This window comes from Haliotis asinina, chromosome 13 (genome assembly GCF_037392515.1).
Source record: "Haliotis asinina isolate JCU_RB_2024 chromosome 13, JCU_Hal_asi_v2, whole genome shotgun sequence".
Lineage (NCBI taxonomy): Eukaryota > Metazoa > Mollusca > Gastropoda > Lepetellida > Haliotidae > Haliotis > Haliotis asinina.
This window is the reverse complement of record NC_090292.1, coordinates 21,609,648-21,628,097: the sequence shown is the minus strand read 5'-3', so window position 1 is coordinate 21,628,097 and position 18,450 is coordinate 21,609,648. Positions and strand designations below refer to the sequence as shown.

The window sequence follows — 18,450 nt, the reverse complement described above, 5'->3', positions numbered from 1 at the left end:
CCAATGTAGAAAAAAATACAATTAACAATTTTTTTATAAATAAATACAAATATTGCTATTAAATGAACACTACAAATATAACTTGAAATCTACAAAAAGTATCCATCACTACTTTCAAATGCTTTTTCCAGAGACAGAAATTCAATCTTACGGACGTTAAAACACTACTCTTATTTACATGAAGCCGAGTAGAAATCATTCTGACCTGGACTTTCAGATACAATATCACTCAAAGCAAAATATTCTAAACTCCTCAAAAGGGCTGTACTACTTTCATTTCCTATTTCATCTAAAATTCAATTCCTTAAAATCTTAAAAAAAACTGAAATCATTTGGAAGGAGTACTTTTTCATTAGCTCTGCACACTGCAAGGGTTTGTGTTTCACAAAATACAACAATCCCATCTCACTTTCCCTGCTGGAGGGACTTGCTGAAGCTCCGCACAGCTTCTCGGTTTAATTTTGAAATGTTATTCCTTATTTTATGTTGCACGAGAGAAAATATTACATCAATAAAAAGTGGTTGTGCTTTGTGAAATTCCACATGAGGAAATTCTAGTCATATTACAAAATTGGACAGAGCTTAAAAAATTGCTTTGCTGCAAAGCCCACAACTGCCTGGAACAATCATTTCAGTTCTATTCTTTTCAGAACTTTAAATAAAGCAGTAAAATAGTCCACACAAAATATGCTATGGAACAATTATTTTTCAATAATGATGTATTCAATCATAAATCATTCAGTTTTTAATCAATTCAGGATACCACCATATATATTTCATGAGTGAAACTCTAGAACTGACACCTTAACAAAACAGTTCCATGGGTTTAACCAAAGTGGTTTACAAAGTGACTGAGCAAGTGAGGGAGTTTAGTTTTACACCACTTTTAGCAATATTCCAGCAATATCAGGATGGAACTCCAGAAATGGCTTCACACATTGTACCCCTGTGAAGAAACGAGTGAGTGAGTTTAGTTCTAGGTTGCTTTTAGTTTTACACCACTTTTAGCAATATTCCAGCAATATCAGGATGGGAACTCCAGAAACGGCTTCACACATTGTACCCCTGTGAAAAATCGAGTGAGTTTAGTTCTAGGTTGCTTTTAGTTTTACACCACTTTTAGCAATATTCCAGCAATATCAGGATGGGAACTCCAGAAATGGCTTCACACATTGTACCCCTGTGAAGAATCGAGTGAGTGAAGTTAGTTCTAGGTTGCTTTTAGTTTTACACCACTTTTAGCAATATTTCAAGCAATATCACCAAGAGAAACACCTGAAATTTTTTCACATAGTGCACCCATGTGAGAAATCGAACCTCAGGTCTTCAGTGTGACGAGTGAACATTATATCCACTAGGCTATCCTCCTTGTATGGAGAATCAAACCCAGATCTTTGGCACGGTGTGCAAATACTTTATCCATTAGGCCAGCGTCCAACATTCGTGGAAATAATGATTTCTGTTCTGATCAATTTCTAAACACACACATTTTCAGTCCAAACATAAAAACAAATAATTCTTTACACTTCCAAGATGATAAAAGGACCAAACAAACCAACATCCACGCAGATGGACAGTAATGGAAACATCACACCAAGTTACTGGGGTAAGAGACGCCATATTACCAGAGTTAATATCCCATGTTGCAACATATCGTAATTATCTTGAGGTTGCGAGTGCATACAGATCGATATTTTCCTTATGAAATGTGCAATAACATCAGCTGATAGGAAATATTTTTTTACACATGATGAAACACAGAGACGTGTCGAACATTGGAGTCCATAATCCGACGTTAAGATCTCGGTAACTATCTTCATTAGACGACCACACCCTCAGGGGAGAAAACTCTGGACATTATATTTTCATCACTGGAGTTTGAAAAGTCGATACTTTTCAAATAAATGATCCCATGTCGTGGATGGTTATTGAAAAGTTATTGAAAAGAGAGCATGTAATGCCTATTTGTCACATTTATCATAAAACGTGCCCTGTGAGAAACTGATAAACAATTTTGCAAGATTTATTAGTTACATTTGATTTCAGAAGTAGTAATAGACTCGTTTTGTGGAAATATATAAATTAGAAAAATAAATGCAGTAAAAATTTGATACAGGTCCCAAACAATAAATTGGAACATCAAAATAATACTCCAAAAGAATTGTTTTTGCCAAGTGTATGGTATTGATCTAGTGCAAATACAATTTCCTAGTAAACAAGGATTACCTCCCCTTAACATGCACCTCTTATTGCCAGTTACGTGAAAAGCATATACCAGCAAAGTGTTACTTATATCTATTAGATAAGATTGTTTACCCTACACATTCCAGACCCGTGAAGGTCCTGGGTAGAATAGGCCTTCAGCAACCCATGCTTGCCACATAAGGCGACTAACGGGATCAGGTGGTCAGTCTTGCTGACTTGGTTGACACATGTAATCGGTTCTCAATTGCGCAGATCGATGCTCATGTTGTTGATCACTGGATTGTCTGGTCCAGACTCAATTATTTACAGACCAACGCCATATAGCTGGAATATTGCTGAGTGTGATGTAAAACTAAACTCACTCACTATTACTTATATCCTTCTTATTCTTAGTTTAGCATCCTTACGCTGACCAACGATTGTACCTAATAAAGAATCTTGCACTGCACTTGTATATTTTCTAGGGCTGTAACAATGCATTAAACTATTGACAGATTTCAATTGTTGTGTTTTTGATAGCAATTAATCGATGGTAGAAATGAAAAACTATCGATGCATCAGTAGTCTGTGTGACTATCGATAGTTTAGTAACTGACTTCCACTGATAGAAGCACAGTGCAAAATACAGGAAGTACCTGATTCGTTCTCCGTGACCTAGAGTTATCTGCCCCGGTTACCTCTTAAATAAACTTGATCTGTTTTTTTTAAGTGCTAGTCAGTTATTGGAAAAGACTGAAAATGCATCAGCTTGACTTCAAATGAGAAAATTCAAGGAGAAAAAACACTATTCCAATAGTGTTGCAATAGTTGGTCGCAACACATCGTTGTTGCAATAGACTATCGCTATAGTCGTTTCCCCCTCAACAGTCAATATTTACCATGAAATGTCGATCCGTACAACATTAACTTGAATGCCAAAAGTTTCGCATACCACTTGCTATGACATGTATATGTGTTACAACTTGATATCTTGCTTCATGTTTTTGTTTGATGATAATTACTATTTTAATGACATTATTGTCATTTATTTTGTCAACAATTTTCGGCTTTGTTCCATTCTACAGCATATTCTCATTCAAACCATTCATTTTGGGCACAATTTATGTGTGAGACCTCCTAAATTTTTTACCAAATTTATTGTCTACCGGACTGGAGCGATGTAAATTTCTGTAAAGAATTGCTTTTTTGCACATGGAAACACTATCTTTATCTAATAATTAGCAACGCTGTGACATACTTTAACATACAAACTCCATACATTTTAATCCTGAGGGCTCATTTATTTCCATTGCAGGGAAACATCCTTTAAGATAAGGAAAAACCAACATATGTTTTACTGAACACATTCTTTTCTTCATCGATCATGCAAACAAAATGTAGCTTGTGTCACTTAATGTATAAATTGTGTTCGGTAAATTTGGTTTAAATTCAATTTATTTCTGTTTTATTGGTACCTGTGGGTATCATTGACAGAGATAGACTCAAAGGGGATAATTTGCGTAAAAACATGTAACCGATGTTGTATAAAATACATACGTGTTATCACATAAATATACTTTGGCGTGGCAAATACCTTGCATTACGAATAAACATTGTATGAAGCAAGCTTTGGCAAGTTAAATACATATTGTTTGGTCTTTAAGCGGATTATTTAGCATTCCAAAACATACAAGAGTTGATAACTCTTCATCATTTAATGTCATTCTTGAATTATGTTGTTGAATACCCTGTACCTATCTCTCATTAAATTTCGAATAACAATACACAGATGCCTTTATATATATTCTGACTTCTCCCACTCTGTTTTAATGAAATGGGGCGGTCCAGTAACCTAGAGATAAAGTGATTGCCAGTCACAGTTTGACTCCCCACATGGGTTTGAGGTGTGAAGTCCATGTCTGGTGTCCCCTACCGTGATATTTGTGCACTGTTGCAAAAAGCATTGTAAAACTAAACTCACTCACTCTTCCACAAGCCCTTTCTGTATTGCCAAGGCCCTAAATTCTGTGAAATTGTAAAACCACACTCACTCTAATCAAAAGACCCATATTTGAAACAAAAACCTGATATTTGTTAAAAAACAAGTTATTTTCAAAAATGTCCATTATCAAAGCATTAAATTTCCGGCAGATAATGATGACGGTACTCCAAGAAACGGATCTTCCCAATAAACCCATCAAGTGAGACAAGATGAAACTGACAAGTGGTGTCTATTTCACTCATTCACACAAGATCAATCAAATATTAATGACAGGGGATCAAATTGCATAACATGAAGCCTTTCAATTTCTAATTCTTGAAACTATTGTCAGATTTCTATCTTTTCATGTACTCCACCATTGTTATGATCAATACATATTTTCAGAAAAATGTAATGAATTTTTTTCTTTCTTCTAGGAAACAAATGTGCCTGAAAGTTTAAGATTAAATTATGACAGGAACCGATATTTTAAAGTTGATATTTCTGAAGTGTATGAAGTTTATGTTTCTTTTGACAACCTGGATTCCAGTATATCATTTGGATATCAATCAATATGGAAAATTGGGGTCATGGATGAAGTGTTTGAAACAAAACAAAAACATTTTGGTTCTATGATCAAACACTGATGAATAAAAGATTCCTTGTACATTTGTCTATACACTGGAGTTTGTGGCTGGTATTTTTATCATTATTGTACATGGATAACACCTGTTCCTGAGGTGTTCTTTTCATTTTTTTTCAATTTTAAGCCAGACCAATTTTATTTGTTTTACAGATTTTTTTCCTCAGAAAATCTTAAGGTGGGAGGGCAAAACTAAAATAAAATTATCAGTCAAAGTAATTTTCCTTCTAAATACTAATACAATGTTTAATTTTTGGCAATTTATGAAGTGTATACAATCTGAAAAATAAAAATCTTTACAGTATACATTTTTGGCCGATAAAAACATTACGATTTTATTACATTTGTTTGAGTTTGGATAATTAATTCTATTTTTTTTTTCTTATTCTTGAAAAAATATGACAGGCAGATCTGTAAAACACGCAATAAAATTGGTCCGACCCTATTCATTAATATTTTTTAGTGAGTGAGTAAGCATACTCTTGCAATATTCCTGCAATATCACGGCGAGGGACACCAGAAATAGACTTCACGTGTTGTACCCATGTGGGGAATTTAACCCGGGTTTTCAGTGTCATGAGCCAACACCTTAACCACTAGACTAAATCACTTTTTTAAGATTCAGCTGAATCGTAAATGTCATCTGGCTTTAATATGTATGTAAGGTGATTGTCAGAGTTTTAAAACACCTACTCCAGCCAAATGCTTCTATTTGCTTGTGTATCAGTGTGTAATGTACATTTTATCAGGACCACTTATCACATTGATAATACTATTTTACTGTATGATGAAGAACAAAATGATATTCTGATGTGATTTTTCGTGAAAAGGTAGGTAAGGTAGTAATGATGCAACTAAGCAGTGATGTAAACCTTGTTTTAGATGATTTACAATAATGGTGTCTGTTACAGGTCTGTCTCCAATGCATGAGCTAACAAGGGAATGAGATCTCAGCCAAGCTGTAACAAAATTGGCCCATTTATAGTTACAAGGCCCTCATAAACTCACAACAGCTGTGGTCTAGATTTATCAGTATAAGGAGTTTCCAGTTGTGCTGTCCATCTGCACACAAGTGGATTTCCCCCAACCCCGTCCCCCAGCCATAAACTGTCTGTTCACAGACATCGGGAGCATTCTGACAAATCTCACTTTCAGTGAGGTTGTAGCTAGATTTTTCAAAGAAGGTAACATGTTTTGTTGACTGACAAAGTAGAAAAAGTGAAACTTGAGAGAAATCACGAAAATTATATAATAATTAATTTGTAATAGACGTGAGTCTTCTCTGATAATGATTTGAAGGGGGACCACCCATTTGGCTAGGACAATGCCATCACATACAGGGTTGGGGATCACTAACTATGCACAATTTCTTTTATTTTTTTCGGTGGTGGGGGTGGCGGTGAGGGTGGTGGGGTTGTGTTGTACATGCTTCTCCATAAAAATTATCATCACCATCCTCAGCCATAAATTATTATATATAAGGGTTATGCTTATAGCTTGTAAATGAATCTCAAAACTGCACCTTTCACAAATCTGCTTGAATCAGAACTGGGGTTATAAATCAAAGGAACTGCAGCTGTCGTGTGTCTGATTGTCTGTCTAACTCTCTGTACACGTCTGCCTGTCAGCCTGTGATGAATTCTGGCATGAAAAAGGACCCAACCCATTGCTTTTGGGAATCGAATCTGAGTCGTAGGTGTGTCTGGCAAACACTACACGTGCACTGCAATCACACTCTTCACAAGACTGTTTGCTTGTTACCATTACAGAACAGGCGTTCAGCAACCCATGCTAGCCACAAAAGGGGACAAAGAGGATCGAGTGGTCAGACTCGCTGACTTAGTTGAGAACATCGGTTCACAACATAGCCCAGATCGATGCTCGTGCTGTTGATCTCTGGATTGTCTGACCCACGCTCGATTATTTACAGCCCGACATATACCGGAATATAACTGAGTGTAAACCTATTTAATGTAGCGTAAACCTATTTTCATTCACTCACCATTCAGGGCCGTAGGCAGTCAGGGAGTATTAAGTCATTACATTGTACATTAAAGTAATAATGTAATACTCTTTCAATGTGGATAGTGGTCCCCTTATTAATAAAAGTTAACTACGTCCCTGCTGCTTTTTTAAAATTTACAACCTCCAAATATATGAAGGTTAGTCTTAGATCAGTTGCCAAAGAACACCAGACAAGTTACAAAGCAACATCCCCCCCGAATAAACAATGTAATTGTACTTTGCCGTCTGCCGAAAATCTCAAGCTGTAACAACTGTACTTACCTTGAAAAAATACTTTACCAATTCAATCGTGGTTTACACTTATCAACTTCAAAATGCGGTTTTACGCACGTGCATGTCGCGGGAGAGTTATATCCCTTGAAGTGATGTCGTTGATTGGAAACAGACAATTAACTCGTCTGCGTTCGAGCCCCGAGAATAGAGTTATCTGGTGTTGATTTTATGGGTTTTTTGACTAGCAAATGAAAGCCTTTCGTTTCTTTCATCTGTGAAAAGTCAGTGTCAACATAACGTAATTTAAAAATTTGGTACCTCAGCCAATGTCTCTCTTAATAATATTAGAAGCATTTGGGAAAACAGGGATAAGATCGTCACTTACTTATCGAGTTACGATAAGCGTGTTAAACTATATAAACACTCAAGTCTAGACACAAATGAATCGTTGAGTAACACAGTTTGGTGCTGAATGTACTAAAATTGAACCGCCTTCAAGTCTTGATTAAGCCCCACGGACATCGTTTGATCACAAGAGACAAAACGAACTTCAGCGAGGAGCGTTTTTTTTCTGGAGAAAAAACGTCAGTATGTGTCAGAGTGTTTCGTAAAGATCAAAAGGTTTCTTTGCCAGAGTTGGCTCAACGAGTAAAGACAGAAGTTTCAAAAAGAGTTCATTTAAAATGTCATCGATTGAAATTGATAGAAAGTACAGCGGGTGTTTTCATAATCTATTTCCTCTGGAATAAACTCGTATATAGAGTGTGTACAACCGAGCAGCTGTGCTTAATGACCGAAATAAGGTTAATGATTATCTCAACCAACCCCCTTTAAAGAACGCAACGTAATTTCATAACAGGACGTCCATGAGGTAGGCTCGGAAGCAAACGTAGCTCGTGCAAATTAGCTTTCCGCTCGAACATGTCTTTGTATCTGGATTTCCCATGAGAACCAAACTGAACTTTAAAGATTGAATTATCAAAACGGAAAATTCTCACGTGTATCAATAATATGAAATCGAATTGACGGTGGACAGAAATATAGTGAGGTGACGTTGATACAGGGTTTAACGTCGCAGTCAACGTCACTGCTCTGTACAAAGAAGCGCGTGTGAGTGAGTGAGTGAGCGAAGGGGTGGGGTGGGGGGTGGGGTGGGGGGTGGAGGGTTGCTTTCAGCAATGTGCCAGCAATATCGCGGCAGGGGACACAAGAAATTGGGTTTCATACATTATACCCGCGTTAGTATCGGACATGGGTTTCGGTGTGCTCACTAGGCTACCAAACTGCCCCACCTCGCTGAGACACACTAAACTGTACAGGCACGGAAACAACAAGCATCATCAGATGACATCATCGGTATGACGGTGCTATCGAACCATCAACCTTGAAATGACATACTTGATGTTACTGACAGTGATCTTTAATACTAACGACGACAAACACGATTGATTTTAAAAAATACATTTTAATGAGTAAACATGAAAACACGGACTCCTGCGCGGAACGAAAAACGATTTACCAGGAATGGAATAGTTTTCTCAGACGTGATCGTGGACCATTGAGTGCAATATTTCAGCAACCTTACTACACATGACATCTTGTAAAATGCATTTTAAATAAGTAAGCGTTTAAAGTACGGACTCCATAGCGGAACGAAAAACAATGTATCTGCAACGGAATCATTTTCCCACATATGAATCAATGACAGCACTGTTTCAACAGCCTCACGACACTTGAAATGATGTAAAAATGATAGAACACATGCAATAGTACTGATCAGAACTGAATGTTTGGTTCTATGCGTGGAGGTCAGATCACATATCTGAAATTAATTAACTTTGGGCGCGGCGAGACTTTGGATGGATGACCATATTTGACAGTTTGACTACTGAGAATTTCTAGGACTTCCCTCCCTCTGCCCTATAACGAAGCAAATAATATATACCAGTATGTGATCTGACGTTTTAAGTTAGTGCATTTGTTAAAAATGATCACTGTTCTCCCAGCAGAGAACGGGTACCCGGTCGTATTAGTCACATGTCCATTAACCTGCTAGCACCTCAAAGGCAGCTTGGGCTCAGAGGTAATAACAGTCAGACCATGTGCTTTGAGCAGGATATGAAGCCCGGAAAGGCGCGTTATGCAGAGAAATTATTACACAAGTGTGTCATTTATGACGAAATGAGAGTGAAATTTTGCACGACTTTCGTAAAAGTCGTATGACAGATTTGCTCGAGTGTAATTTTACTATCCATTTTATCCATTTAAAAGTGTGTAGTAAAACACGATAAACAAGTGTCAGAACCCTTTCATTAGCGTGACGTAAAATAATTGTTAATGACGTCACAAACGACCAAATACAGAAAAGAGTTGTGCATATGTGCGTATATATACAATTTACATGACGCCGGTCATCATAAATATTATTATATCAGAATTATTACAAATGATGAAAACACCCAGAATACTAAAACTGTATTAGATATTATTCGAATTCTTCGAAATGATGAGACGACCTCCGCACCATTGCTATTCATCCTTAGATCATTTCCACAGGTTCGTACAACAGACCTGGCGCTTCTTCACGATATTGACATTATTCCCAGCTAAGCGACCATCTTGAATGAACCACCGAAGTGAGCGCGGAACCGTGCGTTAATGCAATAAGACGTGGAGTAAGACATTCGATTTACCAAATTCAGAAAAGAGAGTTCAATGCCAGTTTGGCCTCTTTCCGAGAATCATGTCGACAGCGACTTTGAATGTCGTGCGGGGTGGAGCGAGGGCTTGTATACGTTTGATTTGATTTGACCATATTTTTCCCAGTGTCAATTCGTGGTGTTAAAAACGCCCCAGTATTTCATGCAAAGTTTGCTGAAAAAGTTAGAGGTTTTTAGTAAAAATCAATACGAAATAAAAGAAAGTGATTCAATTTCAGAGTTGACATTTTAACCCTCTAAGGGTAAATCTAAATTACAGAAGGTTGAAAATATCTCTTGTTTTATTAAACCCCATTCGTCTGATCCAATACTCTCTCTCTCTCTCTCTCTCTCTCTCTCTCTCTCTCTCTCTCTCTCTCTCAAGATTATCCTCATAATGTCGAACAACAGGCAGGCGAACAAGTACCATGTTTTACCGCCTTTTTATATAACGTAATAATTTTAATCCCACTGTTCGACGGGGGTGTGAGGTTGCCTACAGGTTAAAACCTTCTCTCGTCACGCCGAAAACCCGGGTTCGATACCAACATGCTTACAGTGAGAGAAGGCCATTTCTGGCGTCCTCAGCTGGAATACTGCTAAAAGCGGCGTAAAACTAAACGCATTCACTCGCTTTATCTTCCCCAGCAGGTGCCTTTCCACTTAACCATGGAGATGTTCTTTGGACCTATCCGAATGTGTATAGAATCTTTTCACGAAAAAAAAACAGCGGCCGAAGCATTGAACATTTTAATTTATCGGTAAAAGGTGTACAGAAAGTGTGCCATAGCAAATGGACTAGAGATCGATCAAAATCACATCCAGACCGGCGAACCCTTTTATTGCAAGGCAAAGTGAATTTTGATCGTGTACTTTTATTCTCTGACAGGCTATCATTTCGACTTTGTACTGAGAGTTACAAAATAATTTCCACAGAATACGGACAAAAAACATTCGCCGCTAAAAGCAAACGGCGCGTGAACATGCGGAAGTCTTTGGTAGGCTTTCACCTAAATACGAACTCACTCAGTCCCGTCGAGGCAATTCACGCGCATCGATTTCCGGGTTATTATGAACTGGGCGTGTTCGGTTAGGAAGACGGGTTCCAAGATGGCTTCGTCCAGATGGGGTAGACAAGAATGTTGTCCCTCCTAATTGGAATCAATATGCATGATATTCGTTTTCGTCAGAAAGTCTACAAAAATAATTATTCTATGGGGCAAGATAATTCGATTACAGTTTGGCAGTAATATGATGGAAAAAACAAATTATGTTATTTGATGAAAATTTAAAAAATTATAGATAAATTTGTACGATAGTGAAAAGAACGTGCTAAAAGATGGATTCAATACTAAAGTTAATCATAGAAATGTACTGCAGGTCATTTTTGTGAGATCATGAGGTAAATCTATTTCAGAAAAGTTTGCATTTTCAACTTCCAAATGTGCAACTCATTCGCAGCTGAAAGGACCCATTTTTACCCTCATTGACTATTACTGAGCATGTATTGCACGTGCATGAGCTAAACCACTTTCTGGTTAGGCGCGAGTGGTTGGTGGTTTGTTTCTTCAACTTTTAACTTGGCATTTCGTTTCATTGTTTTCAACAGTCGTCAATTTCTTATTCATTATGTAAAGTATCCTAGGCCCATTAGTCTTTAAAAGTTCAACTCAATTATGTCAACTGAAAATCACATTGTTGTCAATATGCTCGATTATTTACAGACCGCCGCCATATGGCTGAAATATTGAGTACGGCGTAAGACTAAACTCACTCACTCACTCCGACATCTTGATGATCATTGGCCTATGTGTTCATGTTTGAGTGAGTGAGTGAGTTTAGGTTTACGCCACACTCACCAACATTCCAGCTATATGGCGGCGGTCTGTAAATAATCGACTCTGGACCAGACAATCCAGTGATCAGCAACATGAGAATCCATCTGCGCAATTGGGAACCGATGATATGTGCCAACCAAGTCAGCAAGCCTGACCACCCGATCCCGTTAGTCGCCTCTTATGACAAGCATAGTCGCCTTTTATGGGTTGCTGAAGGCCTATTCTACCCCGGGACCTTCACGGGTATGTTCATGTTTGAACCACTACCGGTGACCCTCATCCAATGGTGAGTGAGTGAGTTTAGTTTTACGTCCATTTTAGCAATAGTGAAAACCTAAAATAATAATTTAATATTGCCTGCCTGGCTCACATATTATCAGAACGACCGCTGATGTAAATACCATCCACTGAACGCACTTGTATTTGTTGTACAAGTATCTATACAAAAAAACCTGCCACGAAATAAAAGAAGTTGTTTCCAATACGTTTGTTCAGCATTGTACGTCTAAACGTCTAAAACGTCACTCAAAGAAGATAATAAATAAAATAAATAAATAAATAAAGCTGTTGTTAATAAATGCCACTGAAACAAGTTATCTCTCTGTAGACGTTTTATCTATGTATACTCATAGAAACAAGTAAGGGAACACATGATAGTACAAGTGTTCCTTTATTTACGCCCAGAATTCCAACAACAGTGCAATACAAACCTTGTGAAGAAACCTGGAAAAGAATGAAGGTACACTTGTACTTTCATGTGGTCCCTTATTTGTTTCCATGAATATGTATACTTGTAACATTAAACATAGTGTTCTCAAAGCATAGAGTCGCACTTAGTCTCTTCATACCCTTTTCAATATTGACATGACACTGGAGTTTAATGGACGTTATTGCAGGTTGAGAGAGTGTGAGTATTCTGCGATCATGTCTTCCTGGAGAATGTCAGTTCAGTTTACTCCGCTTCATGCTACCCCGGGCAACTACAGTGTAGGGATACGGCTGTGAACCTCATTACACAGGATCATGCCGCATGTAGTCCGTGGAACATGGCGGCCATTTTTGGAGACGTATTCTATGATTAACACAAACAGGTACACGATTTGATTTGACGACAAAGGCAGACAAACAAAATCTGTTTGAAAAGCTTCTGCAGCTTCGGTATAGGTATGCTTGAGTCATGGCTTCACGAAGTCACGAATATCAATTTCAAGGTTCAGACACTTGTCTCCGTAGAAATAACACAAGCAATTAGTCTATCTCGAGGTCCCTCAGCTGTATTATTTCCCCTTTCCGCAGTGTTAAAGCTCCAGATGAAGCGCAAGTAGATTTCCCCAGCTTCTGAATCACCCACCTCATTGGGGCTCCTTTTCAATTTATAATTATTTGTTTCCATCGAAATTATATATATCATTACGAAGTGTACAGATGCCCCGTACAACAACATATTCTGAAATCGACCTGAACACATGGTGCCCATGAGTGCAATCGAACCCGGGTCTTCGGTGTGACGAGCGAACGCTTTAACCTCCAGGCTACCCCCCAACCCCACCCTACCTTTCCACCTTTCCACCTTTCCACACTGAAGCTACACGAAGAACTGAGAAAATGTACTTGGATTTTAATTTACATATCTTTAGTTTGATGTATGTTACATCAATATTCTATCTACATCACAACTATCTATAAATATGCAAAGCAGCAAAACCAGTGATTGATATCATAACCATCAATCAGGTAGGGACGAGTTGACATGCAGCAGTGAGGCATTACCATCAAACACACCATGTTAGATCCTATTGTTGTGAGTTAGTCTGGTCGTGAAAGCTTTCAGTCGTAACGCCGAAGGAACGGTTTCCATACCCCCAAAAGGTAAAATGTGTGTAGCCCATTCCTGATGCCCTCCGCCGTGATATTTCTGACATATTACTAACAGAGAAGTGGAAGGTTGTTCGCTCAGTCTTGCAAATATAAATCTTTTCTTTCTATGAGAAGCAATGGTTGTTATAGTATGGCATGCAGAAACTTAAACATATATCCAAGAAAGTCCACGCAAGTAAAGAATATGTGACTCTTCTTTCATAATTTATGAAAATAATTTAGGGGGCGGTTTTTGTTGTTGTTTTTTTGTTTTTCTTTGTTTGTTTGTTTGTTTGTTTGTGTTTTTTTTCCTAAAATACGTTCACCTCAGGGACGGAGAAAGTCCAAACTGACGCTGAACAATTCTTTCCGGTCAGGCATTTTCTTTGGAAATTACTCAGAAACAAATACGTCCCTGACTTAACGGCCAAGTGCGTATCAATCATTTAAGCAAGGCGAGCGTGACTGAATACAATATGATCTACGCAGGTCAGAGTGGACTCAGGCGATGAGACGGGGAGGCGACCGCGTTTAATATTAAGCGTTGATAGATTGTTTTATTAAACCAAAAGATGCAGACGTGTAGGTTTCTAATAGTTTTATATTCTAAATATTCAAGGATAGTTAGCTAGTTAGTGGAGTGAGTGAGTTCAGTTTTACGCTCGCTTTTTGCAGCAATACTCCAGCAATATCAAGTGGGGGACACCAGAAATGATCTTCATACACTGTACCCATGTTGGAATCAAACCCGGGTCCCCGTGAGGACGAGCGGACACTTTCACTACGAGGCATCCATTCCGCCTCTGTAATTAGTGATTCAGATTTGTAAGATGTTTACGTCGGCTTCTAAGGTGAGGCCAATATCGCCGACGGGGTAGGTGGAAGTTAGATAAAGATAATTAGTGGGGAATAAAGTAAAACCACCTACCCCCAAAAATGACTAAATGATGGGAGTAAACCTATATAATTTGAAATTGTAGGGATGGTTACTCGAATTCTGTAATTAGTGGGAAACGTTTATTGTATATATACTGGGCTAAATAGTAAGGGATGTATGTCAATTTCGAAAATATGAATCATGGTGTATTTATTCACTGACATACTGATAAAACATGAGCCATCAAAATACCAGTACCTCTAACTTATTTTGTCCATACCCGTGAAGGTCCCGGGGTAGAATAGGCCTTCAGCAACCCATGCTTGCCATAAAAGGCGACTCAGCTTGTCGTAAGAGGCGACTAACGGGATCGGGTGGTCAGGCTCGCTGACTTGGTTGACACATGTCATCGGTTCCCAATTGCGCAGATCGATGCTCATGTTGTTGATCACTGGATTGTCTGGTCCAGACTCGATTATTTACAGACCACCGCCATATAGCTGTAATATTGCTGAGTGCGGCGTAAAACTAAACTCACTCATCATTTTGTCCAGTATATAGAGAGAAAGATGGAAGTTAGAAAATCGAAAATATCTCATGAACTATTTAGGATGTTTAAGTCTGTACAAAATCAAGACATAAACTAAATTATATCACGCATGGTCGCATAGGTATATTAAGTGATGAAATTGTCAACAAACTGAGAAATGCATGTCGTCAAATGCTTGATCTTGGGGTGAGATCAACATTTTCCAATCAAGTGTTTAGAAGCTCAATTACTGTTTTATATATTACGGGGAGCACATTGTTTTCGCGGTTTTTTGTTTGTTTTTTATTTATTTGTTTGTTTGCTTGTTTTGTTTTTGTTTTGTTTTGTTTTTTAGATTAGAAATAACACATCTAAATCTAAATATTTTAATATGGTCAAAACTTAATGTGACGTTTGTCAATTTAAATGGAGGAATGTTTCCAAAACAAGAAACACGCTTGGTAAATTTGGTGGAAAGAAATCTCCCCGTCTCTCAGCCTCCCCGTCTCTCCGTCTCCCCGCCTCCTAGCCTCCCCGTCTCCCCGTCTCCCAGCCTCCCCGTCTCCTGCGAATAACGCGATAGATCTTCAGACATAGGGGACGGTGGAGTGACCCAGTGGTTAAAGCTTTCGCTCGCCACGATGAAGACCCGGCTTCGATTCCACACATGGGTAAACTGTGTGACTCCCATGATATTGTTAAACGTAAAACGTAAAATAAACTCACTCACTCCTCAGTCATGGGGCGATACGTTACCTCTGTACTAACTTCTGTTTCAAGCACGTACGTAATACATATGCGCTTCATGCGCTGTAAACTAAGGGCCCCTATCAGGGATATATATTATTTTGTAGTTGCATTGAACTGCGAACAGCCTGCGAACAGCCTGCGAAAGAATTCGTCCGAAAAAAATACACGAAAAACTCTCGTAATTTTCAGGTAAAGAAGCAAGCCCAGAGAGCTCTTGAATCCGACATACGGGAGCCTGTTCGGTAATTTAGACATATTTTTCGTCAGTTTGAAAGCTTATATTCAGTTGTGAGTTGGCAATAGACATGTCTCGGAGTGTTCTTCCACAATAACCCAAAGTGTCTGATATATTTAGCAGTCTGCGCAACTTAACTTTGCAATAAACGCTGCTGCACGAAGTGTAGCCAATGGCTAACAAAAACTAATTAAATAAAATCACTGATGACGCGTATTGCTCTAGACGCGAGAGCCTATTACTGCCAAACCTGCAAAAGAATCGCCTTTTTACAATCCTTTAGTTATACCGACAGATAACCATTGTCCAGTTTTGAATCAGTATGCTGGAATACGGGTTTGTGTTACGCAAAACACGAAGACGATGTTTACAGCGCGATCTTTGAACATTTGGTATCACTCGTATCTTTCCGTTCGCTTCGAGAAGGCTTGACCGGGACGTTCGTAACTACTCGTCTCTTTCCGTGACCTACAACGCGATCCGGCTTACCGGAATGACACGAGGAGTTACGAATGAAGAACAGGTATGACACAAATTGATCATGATTGCTGGGTCAGTGTTGGGCGTCATTTATCTTGATTTAAAAGTGTGATATGTTTCAACGCATGCGCAGTAATTCACGTCAATGTCATCGCCTTCCCTTCTCCACACCCACAAATCCACAGTACAGAGACATTATGAGATGCTTCGATTATCCATTATCACTTGGAAACCAAAATCTCCGAAAAGTGTTCCCAAAATCAAATCGGAAGAATCCGATTTTATCCCCTCCACTCGGCAATCCTCGCCAACCGTGATGGCGAGAACGGAACACCCATAAAGCGTTAACAGTTACAAAATCTTCCCTTCATAACTAACGTGTTCTCTTGGAACTTCAGCGATCCTGAGTTCGGCCACAACTGGCTGATTTAGCCGACATTCCAAATGATTAGTTCAGCGTTTCGAAGTCTCCCTAGACTGAAAAGGCAATTATCGCTACTGGTTACAAGAAGATTCTCAATGGTCGACAGAGACATGCACGTTGCGTATTCGGTTGGAAGAACTAGGTCTACGGTTAGAATAATTAGTTTTTGGCAGTTGTGCAGTTTCAAATTGAACTTAGAAGTACGAAGCGGCGTAAATTATAATATGAAACTCTGTTCACGTTCTTTGATGAATCGTAATGGAATAGATTGAATAATTTAGCTGAAGACACAGGGGATTATTGCGGCTTTTGAATACACCTCTTGTAGTGACGGTATTCTGTTCTTGGCATGACATCCTGTGTGCAGAAATTGCTTTAATGTTATTAAAGGTACTGGCAGACCAAGAAAGGAAACAAGGGAACGCGCCCCCACGTTCCTATGTTTAAGACGCTGTTCTTTCTTCAAAAGAACAAGAAGAGGAACAAGAGAAGGAGAAGGACGAAGAGGAGGGGAAGAAGAGGGGATAGAGGAGGAGGGAGCGAAGCGTAAGGAGAGAAAGAGGACGAAGAGGAGGGGAAGAAGAGGAGGGGATAGAGGAGGAGGGAAAGAAGCGTAAGGAGAGAAAGAGGTGGGGAAGAAAAGGAGGGGAAAGAGGAGGAGAAGAAAAGGAGAGGATAGAGGAGGACGGGAAGAAGAGGAGGGATAGAGGATAGAGAGAAAGAGAAAAACGAAGAGGAGGGGAAGAAGAGGAGGGGAAGAGGAGGAGGGGATAGAGGAGGAGGGGAAGAGGAGAGGATAGAGGAGAGAAAGAGGACGAAGAGGAAGGAGGGAAGAGGAAGAGAAGGAAAGAGAGGAAGGAGATAAAGAGGAGGAGGAAGAAGAAGAGGAGAGGATAGAGGAGAGAAAGAGGAGGACGAAGAGGAAGGGGAAGAGGAAGAGAAGGAAAGAGAGGAAGGAGATAAAGAGGAGGAGGAAGAAGAAGAGGAGGGGATAGGGGAGGAGGGTAAGAGGAGGAGGGGATAGAGGAGGAGGGGAAGAGGAGGAGGGAGAGAAGCGTAAGGAGAGAAAGAGGACGAAGAGGAAGGAGATAAAGAGGAGGAGGAAGAAGAAGAGGAGGGTAAGAGGAGGAGGGGATAGAGGAGGGGAAGAGGAGGGAGAGAAGCGTAAGGAGAGAAAGAGGACGAAGAGGAAGGAGGGAAGAGGAAGAGAAGGAAAGAAAGGAAGGAGATAAAAAGAAGAAGAAGAAAGAGGACGGAGAAGACAAGAATGTGCAGCAAGCAGTGTGCACTATATCGTATATCCTGTGAGATAATCCTCCGGCGTAACCTCAGACTCACTCAGGACAAATCTATTGCATCCTGAAATTTAATAGGCCCTCCTTTTATGGGGTCTAGGGACGAGGGAGAATTCGAGTGGTTACAGTCAGTGTGCGCATGTCACAAGGAAGGCACGGGTTTGATTCTTTACATGGGTGGTGAAGCTCATTTCTGGTATCCACCACTATGATATTGCCCTTATTCTCGAAACGTTCGTAGCCCTAAGACTTCTTAACTTTGATCGTAGCCAATGTGTTAAGAATGGGCTTAAGAGGTTCGTAGGGCTACGAACGTTTCGAGAACAGCTAGCCTGGAGTTTTGCTAAAAGCGGCGTAAAATCCAACTCACTCACTCACTTCTTAGCACTAAGACAGTACTAGCACTAGCTTCGCTTTCTT

The 18,450-nt window shown here is 39.3% G+C and overlaps 2 protein-coding genes across 14 annotated transcripts in view; one reads left to right on the top strand and one right to left on the bottom strand.

Annotated features, from left to right (window-relative positions):
* Positions 1-18,450, bottom strand: part of LOC137259209 (CUGBP Elav-like family member 3-A) — a 255,714-nt gene that overhangs the window by 198,830 nt on the left and 38,434 nt on the right. The window lies entirely within an intron of this gene.
* LOC137260286 (octapeptide-repeat protein T2-like) lies at positions 10,729-18,043 on the top strand. Its single transcript, XM_067797975.1, has 6 exons — positions 10,729-10,743; positions 15,786-15,838; positions 17,126-17,281; positions 17,336-17,409; positions 17,608-17,739; positions 17,859-18,043. Exons 1-6 carry the CDS (start codon positions 10,729-10,731, stop codon positions 18,041-18,043), a joined length of 615 nt encoding a protein of 204 aa, XP_067654076.1.